At 52.8% G+C, this 17713-nt stretch overlaps 1 protein-coding gene across 1 annotated transcript in view; it reads right to left on the bottom strand.

The window, feature by feature from the left end:
* Positions 1–17713, bottom strand: part of TPR (translocated promoter region, nuclear basket protein) — a 481409-nt gene that overhangs the window by 115886 nt on the left and 347810 nt on the right. The window contains exons 36-37 of the mRNA XM_075322004.1: positions 379–572; positions 21–275 (exon numbers count right to left, since the gene is read on the bottom strand). Of these exons, the coding sequence (XP_075178119.1) occupies positions 21–275; positions 379–572 (449 nt within the window). The remainder of the gene's footprint in view (positions 1–20; positions 276–378; positions 573–17713) is intronic.

Genomic DNA, 17713 nt, shown 5'->3' with positions numbered 1-17713 from the left:
TCTTATAGATAGGAACTTACAAGTGGTAAACACAGATGAGGACGTAGATGGCCTTTCTATCGGAGAGCTTTGGACAACTTCCACAGCGGGTTCTGGTGTACACGGTTCTATAGTGGCATGGGACTGCTGAGTAGGCTGGACAAAGGCAGTTTGCTGCTGCACAGCCGGAACAGATTGTGAGAGCGATGACTGGACATTAGGGCTTGTAGATCTAACAGACCCACTGGTGCTTCCAAAAACTGGAACATGCTCCAAAAGACCTTCTGACTGCATTGCTATAGAAAACAAAAAAAGTGCAGAAAAATAAGCTCATACTGAACAGTATCTTTAAAAATTCATTGCAAAAAACAAGGTAATGAGCATAAACAGGATACGTGCCTTCTTGGGTTTCCACTTGAGTCGTTGGCATAACTGTAGCGGTTGGAGTAGTAGTCGGAGTAGAGACCACAGCAGGGGTGACCATGGGCCGTATACTAGCTCTTGGTGGCCTTTGTGCTGTAGTCACTTTACTTGGCGTGGCCACAACTGGAGTTGGCTTGATATTAGCAGTTGGTGGTTCAGTCATACTAGCCCTAGAAGATCAGGAACAAATGTAAAAACAAGCTCAGGAATTTAAACAATCAACAGAACCAAGGAAAACTAAACATTCATTGTTGAGATATAGTTTATATTTCAATTACACTCTTATTTAATTTTCTACATTATTCTGTACTGTGAGCCACAAAAGAAAAAAGAAGGGAATTTTGTTTACTTACCGTAAATTCCTTTTCTTCTAGCTCCAATTGGGAGACCCAGACAATTGGGTGTATAGCTTCTGCCTCCGGAGGCCACACAAAGTATTACACTTAAAAGTCTAAACCCCTCCCCTCTGCTATACACCCTCCCGTGCATCACGGGCTCCTCAGTTTTGGTGCAAAAGCAGGAAGGAGGAAACTTATAACTTGGTCTAAGGTAAATTCAATCCGAAGGATGATCGGAGAACTGAAACCATAACCAAGAACAATTCAATCTGAACAACATGTGTACACAAAGAACTAACAGCCCGAAGGGAACAGGGGCGGGTGCTGGGTCTCCCAATTGGAGCTAGAAGAAAAGGAATTTACGGTAAGTAAACAAAATTCCCTTCTTCTTTGTCGCTCCATTGGGAGACCCAGACAATTGGGACGTCCAAAAGCAGTCCCTGGGTGGGTAAAAGAATACCTCGGTAAAAAGAGCCGTAAAACGGCTCCTTCCTACAGGTGGGCAACTGCCGCCTGAAGGACTCGCCTACCTAAGCTGGCATCTGCCGAGCGTAGGTATGCACTAGATAGTGCTTCATGAAAGCGTGCAGACTCAACCAGGTAGTCGTCTGACACACCTGCTGAGCCGTAGCCTGGTGCAGCAACGCCCAGGACGCACCCACGGCTCTGGCAGAATGGGCCTTCAGCCCCGAGGGAACCGGAAGCCCAGCAGAACGGTAGGCTTCAAGAATTGGTTCCTTGATCCACCGAGCCAAGTTGACTTGGGAGCTTGTGACCCTTTACGCTGGCCAGCGACAAGGACAAAGACTGCATCCGAGCGGCGCAGGGCCGCCGTACGGGAAATGTAGAGTCTGAGTGCTCTCACCAGACCTATCAAGTGCCAATCCTTTTCACGTTGGTGAACCGGATGAAGACAAAAAGAAGGTAAGAAGATATCCTGATTGAGATGAACAGAGGATACCACCTTCGGGGGGAATTCCGGAACCGGACGCAGAACCACCTTGTCCTGGTGAAACACCAGGAAGGGGGGCTTTGCATGACAGCGCTGCTATGTCAGACACTCTGCGGAGTGACGTGACTGCCACTAGGAAGACCACCTTCTGCGAAAGGTGTGAAAGAGAATATCCCTCATTGGCTCAAAGGGTGGTTTCCGAAGAGCCGGTATCACCCTGTTCCGATCCCAGGGTTCTAGCAGACGCTTGTAAGGAGGGACTCGCTAGGATCCAGGATTCAGCGGCTACGCAGTCAGGTTGAGGGCCGCAGAATTCAGATGGAAAAACGGCCCTTGAGACAGCAAGTCTGGCCGGTCTGGTAGTGTCCACGGTTAGCCTACCGTGAGATGCCACATGTCTGGGTACCACGACCTCCTCGGCCAGTCTGGATCGACGAGGATGGCGCGGCGGCAGTCGGATCTGATCTTGCGTAACACTCTGGGCAGCATCGCCAGAGGGGGAAATACGTGCGGCAGTGGAAACTGCGACCAATCCCGAACTAATGCGTCTGCCGCCAGAGCTCTGTGATCTTGAGAACGTGCCATGAATGCCGGGACCTTGATGTTGTGCCGGGACGTCAATAGGTCGACGTCCAGCTTCCCCAGCGGCAACGAATCTCTGAAACACGTCCGGTCAAAGAGACCATTCCCTGTGTCCATGCCCTGGCGACTGAGAAAGTCTGCTTCCCAGTTTTCTACGCCCGGGATGTGAGCTGCGGAGATGGTGGAGGCTGTGGCTTCCACCCACAGCAGAATCCGCCGGACTTGCTGGAAGGCTTGCCGACTGCTTGTGCCGCCTTGGCGGTTGATTTATGCCACCGCCGTGGCGTAGTCCGACTGAATTCGGATCTGCCTGTCTTCCAGCCATGGCTGGAACGCTTTTAGGGCTAGACACTGCCCTTCCCTCCAGAACATTGATCTGTAGGGAGGACTCTGCTGAGTACATGTACCCTGAGCCCTGTGGCGGAGGAAGACTCCCTGACAGACTCGCGTCCGCCGTGACCACAGCCCAGGATGTGGGCAGGAAGGACTTTTCCTTCGAGAGTAAGTGGGTAGAAGCCGCCACTGAAGGGAGGCCTTGGCTGCCCGAGAAGGAGCAACGTTCTTGTCGAGGGACGCTGTCCCATTTGTGGAGAAAGTCCCATTGAAGTGGGCGCAGATGAATCTGCGCAAACGGAGCTGCCTCCATTGCTGCCACCAACTTCTCTAGGAAATGCATGAGGCGCCTCAAAGGGTGTGACTGGGCTCGAAGGAGCGATTGCACCCCTGTCTGTAGTGAACGCTGTTTGTCCAGCGGAAGCTTCACTATCGCTGATAGAGTATGAAACTCCATGCTGAGATATGTCAGTGATTGTGCCGGTGTCAATTTTGACTTTGGGAAAATTGATGAACCACCCGAATCTCTGGAGAGCCTCTAGAACAATGTTCAGGCTGTGATGCCATGCCACCCGAGAGGGGGCCTTGACCAGTACATTGCCTGAGATAGTAGGACCGCTAGGCGCAGCGCAGGAGCGCTGATATTCTGGTACAATCGGCACGTGGAGATAAGTATCCCTGATGTCCATTGACGCTAAGAAGCCTCCTTGGGCCATCAAGGGCGATGGCAAGCGGAGAAATTCCATCCGGAACCGTCAGGTTCCCTGTCCGTTGAGCAGTGTGAAGTCCAGAACGGGCCGGAGTGATCCGTCCTATCTGGTACCACGAACAAGCTGGAGTAAAAAGCCGCGACTACGTTCTTGAAGGGGAACGAGGATCGCAACTCCTCCTGCTTTTGGAGTGTTCACCGCCTGGAAACGTGCCTCGGCTCGCCCGGGGGACGGGGATGCTCTGAAGCAACGAGTCGGAGGACGAGAACTGAGCTCCATCCTGTGACCGTAAGACAGAATGCCTCCTACATCGGTCTTGGACATGTGGGGACCACTCCCCTGACCTGGATGCAGAAAGGGTTCTCTGTGCACGGCGGAGGATGAAAATACCACCGCCTGAAACGTCAAAGACGCTAATTGCGGAGCACAGGAAGACCGCATTGATCTCAGACAGAGCAGCTGAGATAGCCTGGAGTGCCCACCCCTGCTAAGGCTGGGGCAACGGACGCGCCTATGGCTTCATAGATGGATCTCATTTCTATCTGTCTGTCCGTGGCATTCTTGAGCGTGGACTCACCAGCCACTGTTACTACTGATCTAGCCGCCAGTCAAGAGGCTGGAGGGCACCTTATGACACTGAGCCCAAGCCTTAACAACGTCAGAGGGGAAGGGACAACGTGTGTTATAAGGCGTTCAGTAAAACGCTTGTCCGGGAAGGTGTGCTTCTGGACAGAATTTGTGAAGCCTTGAGAGCCGCGTCCGGACAGAGTCCTGGGTTGCGACCTCCGCCCCATCCTCTAGAGGGTCCTCAAGCTGAGACCCTTGGAGAAGTCGGGGAAGATTCCAAGCAAGGCTGCTTAGCCGGACTGGGACTGCGGTTCGTGCTGGAGTTCACCACGTAATAACTAGAGGCCACCCCAGGAACACGCTTCGTCGCAGACCGATAGAGGCCTGGGGCGATCCCGCAGTGCCCGGGGCCTGTGTAAGGGGCCGGTCTGGACTGCAAACTCCTAATCTCTTAGCCGACCATTTGTCCATAGCCTGAGACATGGATAGTGAAAATGTCCCAGAGAGTTTCTCAGCAAAAACTGCAACTCTGTCCCCGCCGCCTGGACAGGGAACGCCGGCGGAGCTCAACCAGTGCCCCCGTCTCCGGCTGAGCGAGTGCCACATGGCCCGAGCAATGTTCACAGTGACCACTGAGGATACATATGTACAGCCGAACTGTGAAACTGCATACAAACATTATATATCCATATATACAGTTCATCACATATACAGTTCATCACTCTAGGGGGCCCAGCATCGAGCAGAAACTCCCTGGTGTACCGACCCTGAAGCAGTATGTGCTGCTGAAAATATGGCTGTCGGCGTATACAGTGGAGGGGGGGAGCCGTGGGCATAACCCCAAAAGTGCGGGAATCTGGTACCCTGAGTGAAAAGTGAGGGGGGGCGGAGGACACCAAGTGTGCTCCAGTCTTCACTGCTAGCCTCCGACTGACCGTTCCGCCCTTCCCCCTGACTGGCAGGGCCAGGGACGGGAGTTTAAGGCACTAGGCCGCAAAAGCCGGGAGCTAAAGTTACAGACCGCGGCCGCTAGCAGGCGCGGTGGTCGCCAAGTCTGAGGCCAAGGTGCTCCCAAGGGGACACTGAGTAACTGGCGGGGATCAGCGTGCTTAGTGAGGGGGGCGGAGGACAGCGAAGTGTGCTCCGGCCCTCACTGTCGGCGTCAGCCCGACTGTCGCCCTTCCCCCTGCTGGCAGGACCAGGGGCGGTTTAATGATTGAACAGTGCCCGGGCTGAATCACCAGCCTGGACTGTAATGCACAGTGCGATCAAACAGTGTAAATCAAGCATACAAACATATATATATATATATATATATATATATATAACACTTCGGCACTCAGTAGGGCCAGCACCGCAGGTGCTGCTTAACGACCGCACAAGCGGTTGTGTGATCACTAGAATCCCTGCCTAGGCCTCCCAGTGTTGTCTCTCCTCTCCAGCGTCAGAATTGCTGACAGGAATGGCTGCCGGCGTTCTGTGAGGAGGAGGGGGCTGTGGGCGTGCCCTAGAAAGTGCGGGAATCTGATGCCGCACTGTGCTGAGTGAGGGGGGAGGAGGATACAGAGTATGCTCCAGCCCTCAGCACTGACGTCTTGTGCAGCGTCCCGCCCTTCCCCTGACTGGCAGGCCTGTGGGCGGGAATAAGCGAAACTAGGCCGCAAAGAAGGGAATTTTGTTTACTTACCGTAAATTCCTTTTCTTCTAGCTCCAATTGGGAGACCCAGACACTTGGGTGTATAGCTATGCCTCCGGAGGCCACACAAAGTAATTACACCAAAAGTGTAAAGCCCCTCCCCTTCTGCCTATACACCCCCCGTGCCTCACGGGCTCCTCAGTTTTGGTGCAAAAGCAAGAAGGAGGAAAAAAAAACCTATAAATTGGTTTAAAGTAAATTCAATCCGAAGGAATATCGGAGAACTGAAACCATTCAACATGAACAACATGTGTACACAAAAAACAGGGGCGGGTGCTGGGTCTCCCAATTGGAGCTAGAAGAAAAGGAATTTACGGTAAGTAAAAAAAATTCCCTTCTTCTTTGTCGCTCCATTGGGAGACCCAGACACTTGGGACGTCCAAAAGCAGTCCCTGGGTGGGTAAAGAATACCTCATAATAGAGCCGTAAACGGCTCCCTCCTACAGGTGGGCAACCGCCGCCTGAAGGACTCGCCTACCTAGGCTGGCATCTGCCGCAGCATAGGTATGCACCTGATAGTGTTTCGTGAAAGTGTGCAGGCTCGACCAGGTAGCTGCCTGACACACCTGCTGAGCCGTAGCCTGGTGCCGCAAGGCCCAGGACGCTCCCACGGCCCTGGTAGAATGGGCCTTCAGCCCTGAGGGAACCGGAAGCCCCGAGGAACGATAAGCTTCGAGAATTGGTTCCTTGATCCACCTAGCCAGGGTTGATTTGGAAGCTTGTGTACCTTTACGCTGGCCAGCGACAAGGACAAAGAGTGCATCCGAGCGGCGCAGGGGCGCCGTACGAGAAATGTAGAATCTGAGTGCTCTCACCAGATCTAACAAGTGCAAATCCTTTTCACATTGGTGAACTGGATGAGGACAAAAAGAGGGTAAGGAGATATCCTGATTGAGATGAAAAGGGGATACTACCTTAGGGAGAAATTCCGGAACCGGACGCAGAACCACCTTGTCCTGGTGAAACACCAGGAAAGGGGCTTTGCACGACAACGCTGCTAGCTCAGACACTCTCCGAAGTGAAGTGACTGCTACTAGGAAAACCACTTTCTGCGAAAGGCGCGAGAGAGAAATATCCCTCATTGGCTCGAACGGTGGTTTCTGAAGAATCATCAGCACCCTGTTCAGATCCCAGGGTTCTAACGGACGTTTGTAAGGAGGGACGATGTGACAAACCCCCTGCAGGAACGTGCATACCTGTGGAAGCCTGGCTAGGCGCTTCTGAAAAAAACACAGAGAGCGCAGAGACTTGTCCCTTAAGGGAGCCGAGCGACAAACCCTTTTCCAATCCTGATTGAAGGAAGGACAGAAAAGTGGGCAAGGTAAATGGCCAGGGAGAAAAACCCTGAGCAGAGCACCACGACAGAAATATCTTCCACGTCCTGTGGTAGATCTTGGCGGACGTTGGTTTCCTAGCCTGTCTCATAGTGGCAATGACCTCTTGAGATAATCCTGAAGACGCTAGGATCCAGGACTCAATGGCCACAGTCAGGTTGAGGGCCGCAGAATTCAGATGGAAAAACGGCCCTTGAGACAGCAAGTCTGGTCGGTCTGGTAGTGCCCACGGTTGACCGACCGTGAGATGCCACAGATCCGGGTACCACGACCTCCTCGGCCAGTCTGGAGCGACGAGGATGGCGCGGCGGCAGTCGGCCCTGATCTTGCGTAACACTCTGGGCAACAGTGCCAGAGGAGGAAACACATAAGGGAGTTGAAACTGCGACCAATCCTGAACTAAGGCGTCTGCCGCCAGAGCTCTGTGATCTTGAGACCGTGCCATGAATGTCGGGACCTTGTTGTTGTGCCGGGACGCCATTAGGTCGACGTCCGGCATGCCCCAGCGGCAACAGATCTCCTGAAACACGTCCGGGTGAAGGGACCATTCCCCTGCGTCCATGCCCTGGCGACTGAGAAAGTCTGCTTCCCAGTTTTCTACGCCCGGGATGTGAACTGCGGATATGGTGGAGGCTGTGGCTTCCACCCACAGCAGAATCCGCCGGACTTCCTGGAAGGCTTGCCGACTGCGTGTCCCGCCTTGGTGGTTGATGTAAGCCACCGCTGTGGAGTTGTCCGACTGAATTCGGATCTGCTTGCCTTCCAGCCACGGCTGGAACGCCTTTAGGGCAAGATACACTGCCCTTATCTCCAGAACATTGATCTGAAGGGAGGACTCTGGCTGAGTCCAAGTACCCTGAGCCCTGTGGTGGAGAAAGACCGCTCCCCACCCTGACAGGCTCGCGTCCGTCATGACCACTGCCCAGGATGGGGGCAGGAAGGATTTCCCCTTCGACAGAGAAGTGGGGAGAAGCCACCACTGAAGGGAAGCTTTGGTTGCCCGAGAAAGGGAGACGTTCCTGTCGAGGGACGTCGACTTCCTGTCCCATTTGCGGAGAATGTCCCATTGAAGTGGGCGCAAATGAAACTGCGCAAAAGGAACTGCCTCCATTGCTGCCACCATCTTCCCTAGGAAGTGCATGAGGCGCCTCAGGGGGTGTGACTGACCTTGAAGGAGAGATTGCACCCCTGTCTGTAGTGAACGCTGTTTGTTCAGCGGAAGCCTCACTATCGCTGAGAGAGTATGAAACTCCATGCCAAGATATGTCAGTGATTGGGCCGGTGTCAGATTTGACTTTGGAAAATTGATGATCCACCCGAAACTCTGGAGAGTCTCCAGAGCAATGTTCAGGCTGTGTTGGCATGCCCCTTGAGAGGGTGCCTCGTCAGTAGATCGTCTAAGTAAGGGATCACCGAGTGTCCCTGAGAGTGTAGGATTGCCACCACTGTTGCCATGACCTTGGTGAAGACCCGTAGGGCTGTCGCCAGGCCAAAAGGCAGTGCCACGAACTGTAGGTGTTCGTTCCCTATGGCGAAACGCAGGAAGCGCTGATGCTCTGGTGCAATCGGTACGTGGAGATAAGCATCTTTGATGTCGATTGATGCTAGGAAATCTCCTTGGGACATTGAGGCGATGACGGAGCGGAGCGATTCCATCCGGAACCGCCTGGTTCTCACATGCTTGTTGAGCAGTTTTAGGTCCAGAACGGGACGGAAGGATCCGTCCTTTTTTGGCACCACGAACAAGTTGGAGTAAAAACCGTGACCCCGTTGCTGAAGAGGAACAGGGATCACCACTCCTTCCGCCTTCAGGGTGCCCACCGCCTGCAGAAGAGCCTCGGCTCTGTCGGGGGGCGGAGATGTTCTGAAGAAACGCATCGGAGGACGAGAGCTGAACTCTATCCTGTATCCATGAGATAGAATGTCTCTCACCCATCGGTCTTTTACTTGTGGCAGCCAGGTGTCGCAAAAGCGGGAGAGCCTGCCACCGACCGAGGATGCGGTTTGAGGAGGCCGAGAGTCATGAGGAGGCCGCTTTGGGAGCGGTTCCTCCGGCGGTCTTTTTAGGACGTGCCTTAGACCGCCATGAATCGGAGTTCCTCTGATCTTTTTGAGGCCTTTTGGACGAGGAAAATTGAGACCTGCCCGCGGACCGAAAGGACCGAAATCTCGATTGTACCTTCCGTGGTTGAGGTCTGTTTGGTTTGGACTGGGGTAAGGATGAATCCTTTCCCTTGGATTGTTTAATGATTTCATCCAATCGCTCACCAAACAAGCGGTCGCCAGACAATGGCAAACCGATTAAGAACTTTTTGGAAGCAGAGTCTGCCTTCCATTCACGTAGCCACATGGCCCTGCGGAGTACCACCGAATTGGCGGATGCCACCGCCGTACGGCTCGCAGAGTCCAGGATAGCATTAATGGCGTAGGACGCAAACGCCGACGCCTGAGTGGTTAAGGACACCACTTGCGGGGCAGATGTACGTGTTACTGCATTAATCTGGGCCTGACAAGCTGAAATAGCTTGGAGTGCCCATACGGCTGCAAATGCTGGAGCAAAAGACGCGCCGATAGCTTCATAGATGGATTTCAACCATAGTTCCATCTGTCTGTCAGTGGCATCTTTGAGTGAAGCTCCATCTTCCACTGCAACTATGGATCTAGCCGCCAGTCTGGAGATTGGAGGATCCACCTTAGGACACTGAGTCCAGCCCTTGACAACCTCGGGGGGGAAGGGATAACGTGTGTCCTTAAGGCGCTTGGAAAAACGCTTGTCTGGACAGTCTCGGTTTTTGTGGATTGCCTCTCTGAAGTCAGAGTGATCCAGAAACATATTTAATGTACGTTTGGGAAACCTGAAACGGAATTTCTCCTGAGAAGCAGACTCCTCAATTGGAGGAGCTGGGGGAGAAATATCCAACACCTGATTGATGGTCGCTATAAGGTCATTCACTACTGCGTCACCTTCAGGTGTATCTAGGTTGAGAGCGGCTTCAGGATCAGAATCCTGATCTGATACCTCCGCTTCATCCTCCAGAGAGTCCTCCTGCTGGGACCCTGAACAGTGTGATGAAGTGGAGGGAATTTCCCAGCGACCCCGCTTGGGCGGCCTGGGACTGCGGTCCGTGTCAGAGACCTCACCCTGGGACCTATGGGTTACCCCAGGGGCACTTTGCTGTTCCAATTGAGGGGGACCAGGGGTCAAGGATTGGACAGTGCCCGGGGCCTGAATCACCGGTCTGAACTGCAATGCTTCCAGTATTTTAGCAGACCATTTATCCATACTCTCAGACAGTTTGTCAGCAAAGGCTGCAAACTCCGTCCCTGTCACCTGGACAGTGGTCGCAGGTGGTTCAACCTGGGCCACCAGTAGCAGAGGCTCCGGCTGAGCAAGTGCCACAGGGGCCGAGCATTGCACACAATGAGGGTCAGTGGAAGCTGCCGGTAGTACAGCTGTACATGAGGTACAGGTTGCAAAGTACGCCTGTGCTTTGGCACCCTTGCTTTTTGCTGATGACATGTTGTCTCCTCTGAAAACAATCCAGGAGGGTATATAGCCAAAAATCAACAGAGCGACCGTACAGTGCAAATGTATAGCCTATAAGCCTATATATATATATATATATATACACACTTCGGTACTCAGTGGGGCCAGCACCACAGGTGCTGCTTACCGACCGCTCAGAGCGGTTGTGTGATCACCAGATTCCCTGCCTGGGTCTCCCTGTGCTGTCTCTCCTCTCCAGCGTCTGAATCGCTGACAGGAATGGCTTCCAGCGTTCTGTGGGGAGGAGGGGACCGTGGACGTGCCCAAGAAAAGTGCGGGAATCTAGTGCCCCAGTGTACTGAGTGAGGAGGGAGGAGGATACTAATGTATGCTCCAGCCCTCAGCGCTGACGATCTGTGCAGCGTCCCGCCCTTCCCCTGACTGGCAGGCCTGTGGGCGGGAATATGCGATACTAGGCCGCAGAAGCCGGGGACTAAAGTTATAAGCGCGGCCGGCATATAGGCGCGGCCAGCGCGGTAGTCCCCGGCGCACTAACACACCCAGCAGTGCTGCAGTGTGTATGGCACAAGCGCTCCATGCGCGTTAGTCCCCGGCGCACTAACACACCCAGCAGAGCTGCAATGTGTATGGCACAAGCGCTCCATGCGCGGTAGTCCCCGGCGCACTAACACACCCAGCAGCGCTGTAATGTGTATGGCATCAGCGCTCCATGCGCGGTCCCCACGGGGACACAGAGTACCTCATAGTAGCAGGGCCTGTCCCTGACGATACCCAGCTCCTATCCAGCAGATTCCCAGGGGCTGCGGAGGGAGCACGGTCCCCTGTGCCTGGAGACCGAACCAGATCCCACTTCACCCAGAGCCCATTAAGGGATGGGGAAGGAAAACAGCATGTGGCTCCTGCCGTGTACCCGCAATGGGTACCTCAACCTTAACAACACCGCCAACAAAGTGGGGTGAGAAGGGAGCATGCTGGGGGCCCTGTTATGGGCCCTCTTTTCTTCCATCCGACCTAGTCAGCAGCTGCTGCTGACTAAGCTGTGGAGCTTATGCGTGGATGTCAGCCTCCTTCGCACAAAGCATAAAAACTGAGGAGCCCGTGAGGCACGGGGGGTGTATAGGCAGAAGGGGAGGGGCTTTACACTTTTGGTGTAATTACTTTGTGTGGCCTCCGGAGGCATAGCTATACACCCAAGTGTCTGGGTCTCCCAATGGAGCGACAAAGAAAGCCGGGGACTAAAGTTATAAGCGCGGCCGGCATATAAGCGCGGCCGGCGCGGTAGTCCCCGGCGCACTAACACACCCAGCAGTGCTGCAGTGTATATGGCACCAGCGCTCCATGCGCGGTCCCCCAAGGGGACACAGAGTACCCCACAGTAGCAGGGCCTTGTCCCTGACGATACCCGGCTCCTGTCCAGCAGATTCCCCAGGGGCTGCGGAGGGAGCACGGACCCAGTGCCTGGAGACCGATAAGGATCCCACTTCACCCAGAGCCCATTAAGGGATGGGGAAGGAAAACAGCATGTGGCTCCTGCCTATGTACCCGCAATGGGTACCTCAACCTTAACAACACCGCCGACCAGAGTGGGGTGAGAAGGGAGCATGCTGGGGGCCCTATATGGGCCCTCTTTTCTTCCATCCGACCTAGTCAGCAGCTGCTGCTGACTAAGATGTGGAGCTATGCGTGGATGTCAGCCTCCTTCGCACAAAGCATGAAAACTGAGGAGCCCGTGATGCACGGGAGGGTGTATAGCAGAGGGGAGGGGTTTACACTTTTAAGTGTAATACTTTGTGTGGCCTCCGGAGGCAGAAGCTATACACCCAATTGTCTGGGTCTCCCAATGGAGCGACAAAGAAAAATAGATTTCTTATTATAATAATTTTCTCACTTTCATAGCGGGATACAGGGACCATGGATTATGGCTGCAAGCAGGAGGCGAACACTAAGAAGTTAAGCGTTTGCCTCTCTCTCAAGATATACCCCCTTCATGCCGGCACTGAGCGGAGTCAGTAGGAATAGACATAAGATGGTGAAGATCAACAGGACACGTGGGATCTATAAAGTAAAATACTTTTATCAATTGATACCGCACCCAACATAAAAAATTGGGTTGGTGCCTCGTCACCTATAAACAAGACAAGAAAATAATTTTATGCTATAAAAAAATATCTATTCTCATCTGTCATTACGGAACACATAGCCTAAGTCCAAAAGCAGTGCTAATGGGGGGAGGAGGGGTGATCAATAGCACAAGGTGTAGATCCTAAGTTATTCAGAAGAGCATGGGAAACCGCTGGACAGGCATACATAGAGCAAGCTCAAAAGAGGATATACAACCACAGCACTATTGGAATGAACTGTAGAGTGGAGGAAAAGAAGACTACCCTGCGATATTAGGTCTATAGTGCCAGGAAGAAACCAACTGGGGGAAATAAACTGGACAGAAGCAAAAGGAATGAGAGGGAAAAACAACCCTGTACTGATGAGCGCCAAAAAACAAACCTGAAGAAGAACCAGAGAAGAAAAAAAACAAAAACACACTGATGGTAAAGACATCTCCAAGGGCCCTGCCTAGCAGAAAAAAATAAATATATAAAACAATTTTGGCACCAATAAGAGGAAGTGACTGGGCTGGGATGTCTTCATTCACACCTGTATAAGGATTTATTTTGTAGTGAACTTCGACACATTCTTCCCATCTGACATACCTCCGACTACTTCTTCTGAAGGACCAACAAATGTTGATAGTATAATGACATCAACCGCCATGTTACTGAACAATTGGGTGGAAGAGTGGATCAGGTTGGAAGGGATTCCCACAAAAGTAGGAGACAGAGGTGTGCGTCAGTACACCAACCAACTAAGGAAGCTGCATGGACAATGCAAGTCTGGTTTGACAAGAAAAACCTAGAATGCTTTCTGGTAAAGGATATGTATCATAAACAGATGGGAAGAAGAATAAATGTTAAAGAGAACCGGGCCTCTCAATTTACCATGTTAAAGTAAAGGTAAGGCCATAATGGTGCTGTTATACTGATTTAATAGACACTGTAGTGAAGAAATCTGCAGCTCAATTCTTGTTGAATTCCCATTAGAAGTTTTTAAGCTATGTGCCCACGCTGTGGAAAATGCGCGGAATTTGCAGCGGTTTTTTCAAAAATCTGCAGCAGAGCTACTCCCCAGCCATTTGTATGGCATTTGGGAACTGCTGTGCCCATGCTGCGTTTTTTTCCGCAGCGGAAATAATGCGGATTTCCCTGCGGAAAAATCAGCAGCAAGCAGTAAGTCCCATATACTTACCTGCCTCGATAGAAAACAACGATGTCACTTTCTCCGTCCGTTTTACAGCTGCGCGGTGGAGGTACAGGAAGGAAGAGGTGGGCGGGGCCTGCACGAACTCCGGTCATGTGACAGCCGGAGGTAGTGCAGCACAGTGCACCAGATGCTGACAGAGTGACCTGGCCACCGGAAAGCGAGGTGCTGCATGATGGAGGTAAGTAATATGAATGCCCCGATCACTGCAGCACTTGTTCTGCATGGAGGATGCAGTGCCGAAGCCATGGTACTGTATCCTCAATGCAGAATGACCACACCATATCCGCAGGACATTCCGCAGCATGGAAACAGACAGAAGTTTTGCTGCAGTTTTCTGGGAGCTACTGCGGAATGTCCTGCAGATATAACCGCAGGACACTGTCCCCGTGGGCACATAGCCTTATGCAATAACCTTTTGTGCATTGGGGAGAAACTGTGTCAAGGGTCTACAGCTCTGCTGTGAACCCTCCCTGTTTGTATGTGCCGCCTTTTATACAGTTTGTGCCAGTGCCATCCTTGTACACATTCATCTTCTGGAAATCTTCAGCAAAATGGTGCAGCTGCATATGCAGATTGAGATCTCAGCTCGTCATTGAGCCGAGGTCTGAATCTGTGCGTATAAAGCCAGCATGCTAATGACCGCCTAGAGAAGAAAGTGTGCATGTGCCACCACCAGTAACATTGTACTGAAGAGCACAGGGAGAAGAATGTGCACAAGCGTAGCACTAGTGTAAACTTCATAAAGAAGGGAATTTTGTTTACTTACCGTAAATTCCTTTTCTTCTAGCTCTAATTGGGAGACCCAGACAATTGGGGTGTATAGGCTATGCCTCCGGAGGCCGCACAAAGTACTACACTTAAGTGTTAGGCCCCTCCCCTTCTGCCTATACACCCCCCGTGCTCCCACGGGCTCCTCAGTTTTGGTGCAAAAGCAAGAAGGAGGGAAAATAATTATAAACTGGTTTAAAGTAACTTCAATCCGAAGGAAACTCGGAGAACTGAAACCATTCAACATGAACAACAAAACAGGGGCGGGTGCTGGGTCTCCCAATTAGAGCTAGAAGAAAAGGAATTTACGGTAAGTAAACAAAATTCCCTTCTTCTTTTTCGCTCTATTGGGAGACCCAGACAATTGGGACGTCCAAAAGCAGTCCCTGGGTGGGTAAAATAATACCTCGTAAGAGAGCCGTAAAACGGCCCTTTCCTACAGGTGGGCAACCGCCGCCTGAAGGACTCGTCTACCTAGGCTGGCATCCGCCGCAGCATAGGTATGCACCTGATAGTGTTTCGTGAAAGTGTGCAGGCTCGACCAGGTAGCCGCCTGACACACCTGTTGAGCCGTAGCCTGGTGCCTCAAAGCCCAGGACGCTCCCACGGCTCTGGTAGAATGGGCCTTCAGCCCTGAGGGAACCGGAAGCCCAGCCGAACGGTAAGCTTCGATAATTGGCTCCTTGATCCACCGAGCCAGGGTTGATTTGGAAGCCTGTGATCCTTTACGCTGGCCAGCGACAAGGACAAAGAGTGCATCCGAGCGGCGCAGGGGCGCCGTACGAGAAATGTAGAGTCTGAGTGCTCTCACCAGATCTAACAAGTGCAAATCCTTTTCACATTGGTGAACTGGATGAGGACAAAAAGGTGGTAAGGAAATATCCTGATTGAGATGAAAAGGGGGATACCACCTTAGGGAGAAATTCCGGAACCGGACGTAGAACCACCTTGTCCTGGTGAAAAACCAGAAAAGGGGCTTTGCACGACAACGCTGCTAGCTCAGACACTCTCCGAAGAGAAGTGACTGCTACTAGAAAAACCACTTTCTGCGAAAGTCGTGAGAGGGAGATATCTCTCATTGGCTCGAATGGTGGTTTCTGAAGAACCATCAGCACCCTGTTTAGATCCCAGGGTTCTAACGGCCGCTTGTAAGGTGGAACGATGTGACAAACTCCCTGCAGGAACGTGCGTACCTGTGGAAGTCTAGCTAGGCGCTTCTGGAAAAACACAGAGAGCGCTGAAACTTGTCCCTTAAGGGAACCGAGCGACAAACCCTTTTCCAGTCCAGATTGAAGGAAGGACAGAAAAGTAGGTAATGCAAATGGCCAGGGAGAAAAACCCTGAGCAGAGCACCACGACAGGAAAATTTTCCACGTCCTGTGATAAATCTTGGCGGACGTTGGTTTCCTAGCCTGTCTCATAGTGGCAATGACTTCTTGAGATAACCCTGAAGACGCTAGGATCCAGGACTCAATGGCCACACAGACAGGTTGAGGGCCGCAGATTCAGATGGAAAAACGGCCCTTGAGACAGCAAGTCTGGTCGGTCTGGTAGTGCCCACGGTTGGCCGACCGTGAGATGCCACAGATCCGGGTACCACGACCTCCTCGGCCAGTCTGGAGCGACGAAGATGGCGCGGCGGCAGTTGGCCCTGATCTTGCGTAACACTCTGGGCAACAGTGCCAGCGGAGGAAACACATAAGGGAGCTGAAACTGCGACCAATCCTGAACTAAGGCGTCTGCCGCCAGAGCTCTGGGATCTTGAGACCGTGCCATGAACGTTGGTACCTTGTTGTTGTGCCGGGACGCCATGAGGTCGACGTCCGGCACCCCCCAGCGGCAACAGATCTCCTGAAACACGTCCGGGTGAAGGGACCATTCCCCTGCGTCCATGCCCTGGCGACTGAGATAATCTGCTTCCCAGTTTTCCACGCCTGGGATGTGAACTGCGGATATGGTGGAGGCCGTGGCTTCCACCCACATCAAAATCCGCCGGACTTCCTGGAAGGCTTGTCGACTGCGTGTGCCGCCTTGGTGGTTGATGTATGCCACCGCTGTGGAATTGTCCGACTGAATTCGGATCTGCTTGCCTTCCAGCCACTGCTGGAACGCTTTCAGGGCAAGATACACTGCCCGAATTTCCAGAACATTGATCTGAAGCGAGGACTCTTGCCGGGACCACGTACCCTGAGTCCTGTGGTGGAGAAAAACCGCTCCCCACCCTGACAGACTTGCGTCCGTCGTGACTACTTCCCAGGATGGGGGTAGGAAGGATTTCCCCTTTGATAATGAAGTGGGAAGAAGCCACCACCGAAGGGAAGCTTTGGTCGCCTGAGAGAGGGAGACGGTCCTGTCGAGGGACGTCGGCTTCCTGTCCCATTGCGTAGGATGTCCCATTGAAGAGGACGCAGGTGAAACTGCGCGAAAGGGACTGCTTCCATTGCTGCCATCATCTTCCCCAGGAAGTGCATGAGGCGCCTCAAGGGGTGTGACTGGCCTTGAAGGAGAGATTGTACCCCTGTCTGTAGTGACCGCTGCTTGATCCGCGGAAGCTTCACTATCGCTGAGAGGGTATGAAACTCCATGCCAAGGTATGTGAGCGATTGGGTCGGTGTCAGATTTGACTTTGGAAAATTGATGATCCACCCGAAACTCTGGAGAGTCTCCAGGGTAGCGTCGAGGCTGTGTTGGCATGCCTCTTGAGAGGGTGCCTTGATCAACAGATCGTCCAAGTACGGGATCACCGAGTGACCCTGAGAATGGAGGACCGCTACTACAGTAGCCATAACCTTGGTGAAAACCCGTGGGGCTGTTGCCAGGCCGAATGGCAGTGCCACGAACTGCAGGTGTTCGTTTCCTATGGCGAAGCGCAAGAAGCGCTGGTGCTCTGGGACAATCGGAACGTGGAGATAAGCATCTTTGATATCGATCGATGCAAGGAAATCTCCCTGGGACATTGAGGCGATGACGGAACGGAGGGATTCCATCCGGAACCGCCTGGTCTTTACGTGTTTGTTGAGAAGTTTCAGGTCCAGGACAGGACGTAAGGACCCGTCCTTCTTTGGGACCACAAACAAGTTGGAGTAAAAACCGTGGGCCTGTTGCTGAAGAGGAACAGGGACCACCACTCCTTCTGCCTTCAGGGTGCCCAGCGCCTGCCGAAGAGCCTCGGCTCGCTCGGGAGGCGGAGAGGACCGGAAGAATCGAG

This window comes from Anomaloglossus baeobatrachus, chromosome 8, assembly GCF_048569485.1.
Source record: "Anomaloglossus baeobatrachus isolate aAnoBae1 chromosome 8, aAnoBae1.hap1, whole genome shotgun sequence".
Classification (NCBI taxonomy): Eukaryota; Metazoa; Chordata; class Amphibia; order Anura; family Aromobatidae; genus Anomaloglossus; species Anomaloglossus baeobatrachus.
Note: the sequence above shows the minus strand (reverse complement) of the source record. Positions and strands in the feature narration are given on the sequence as shown.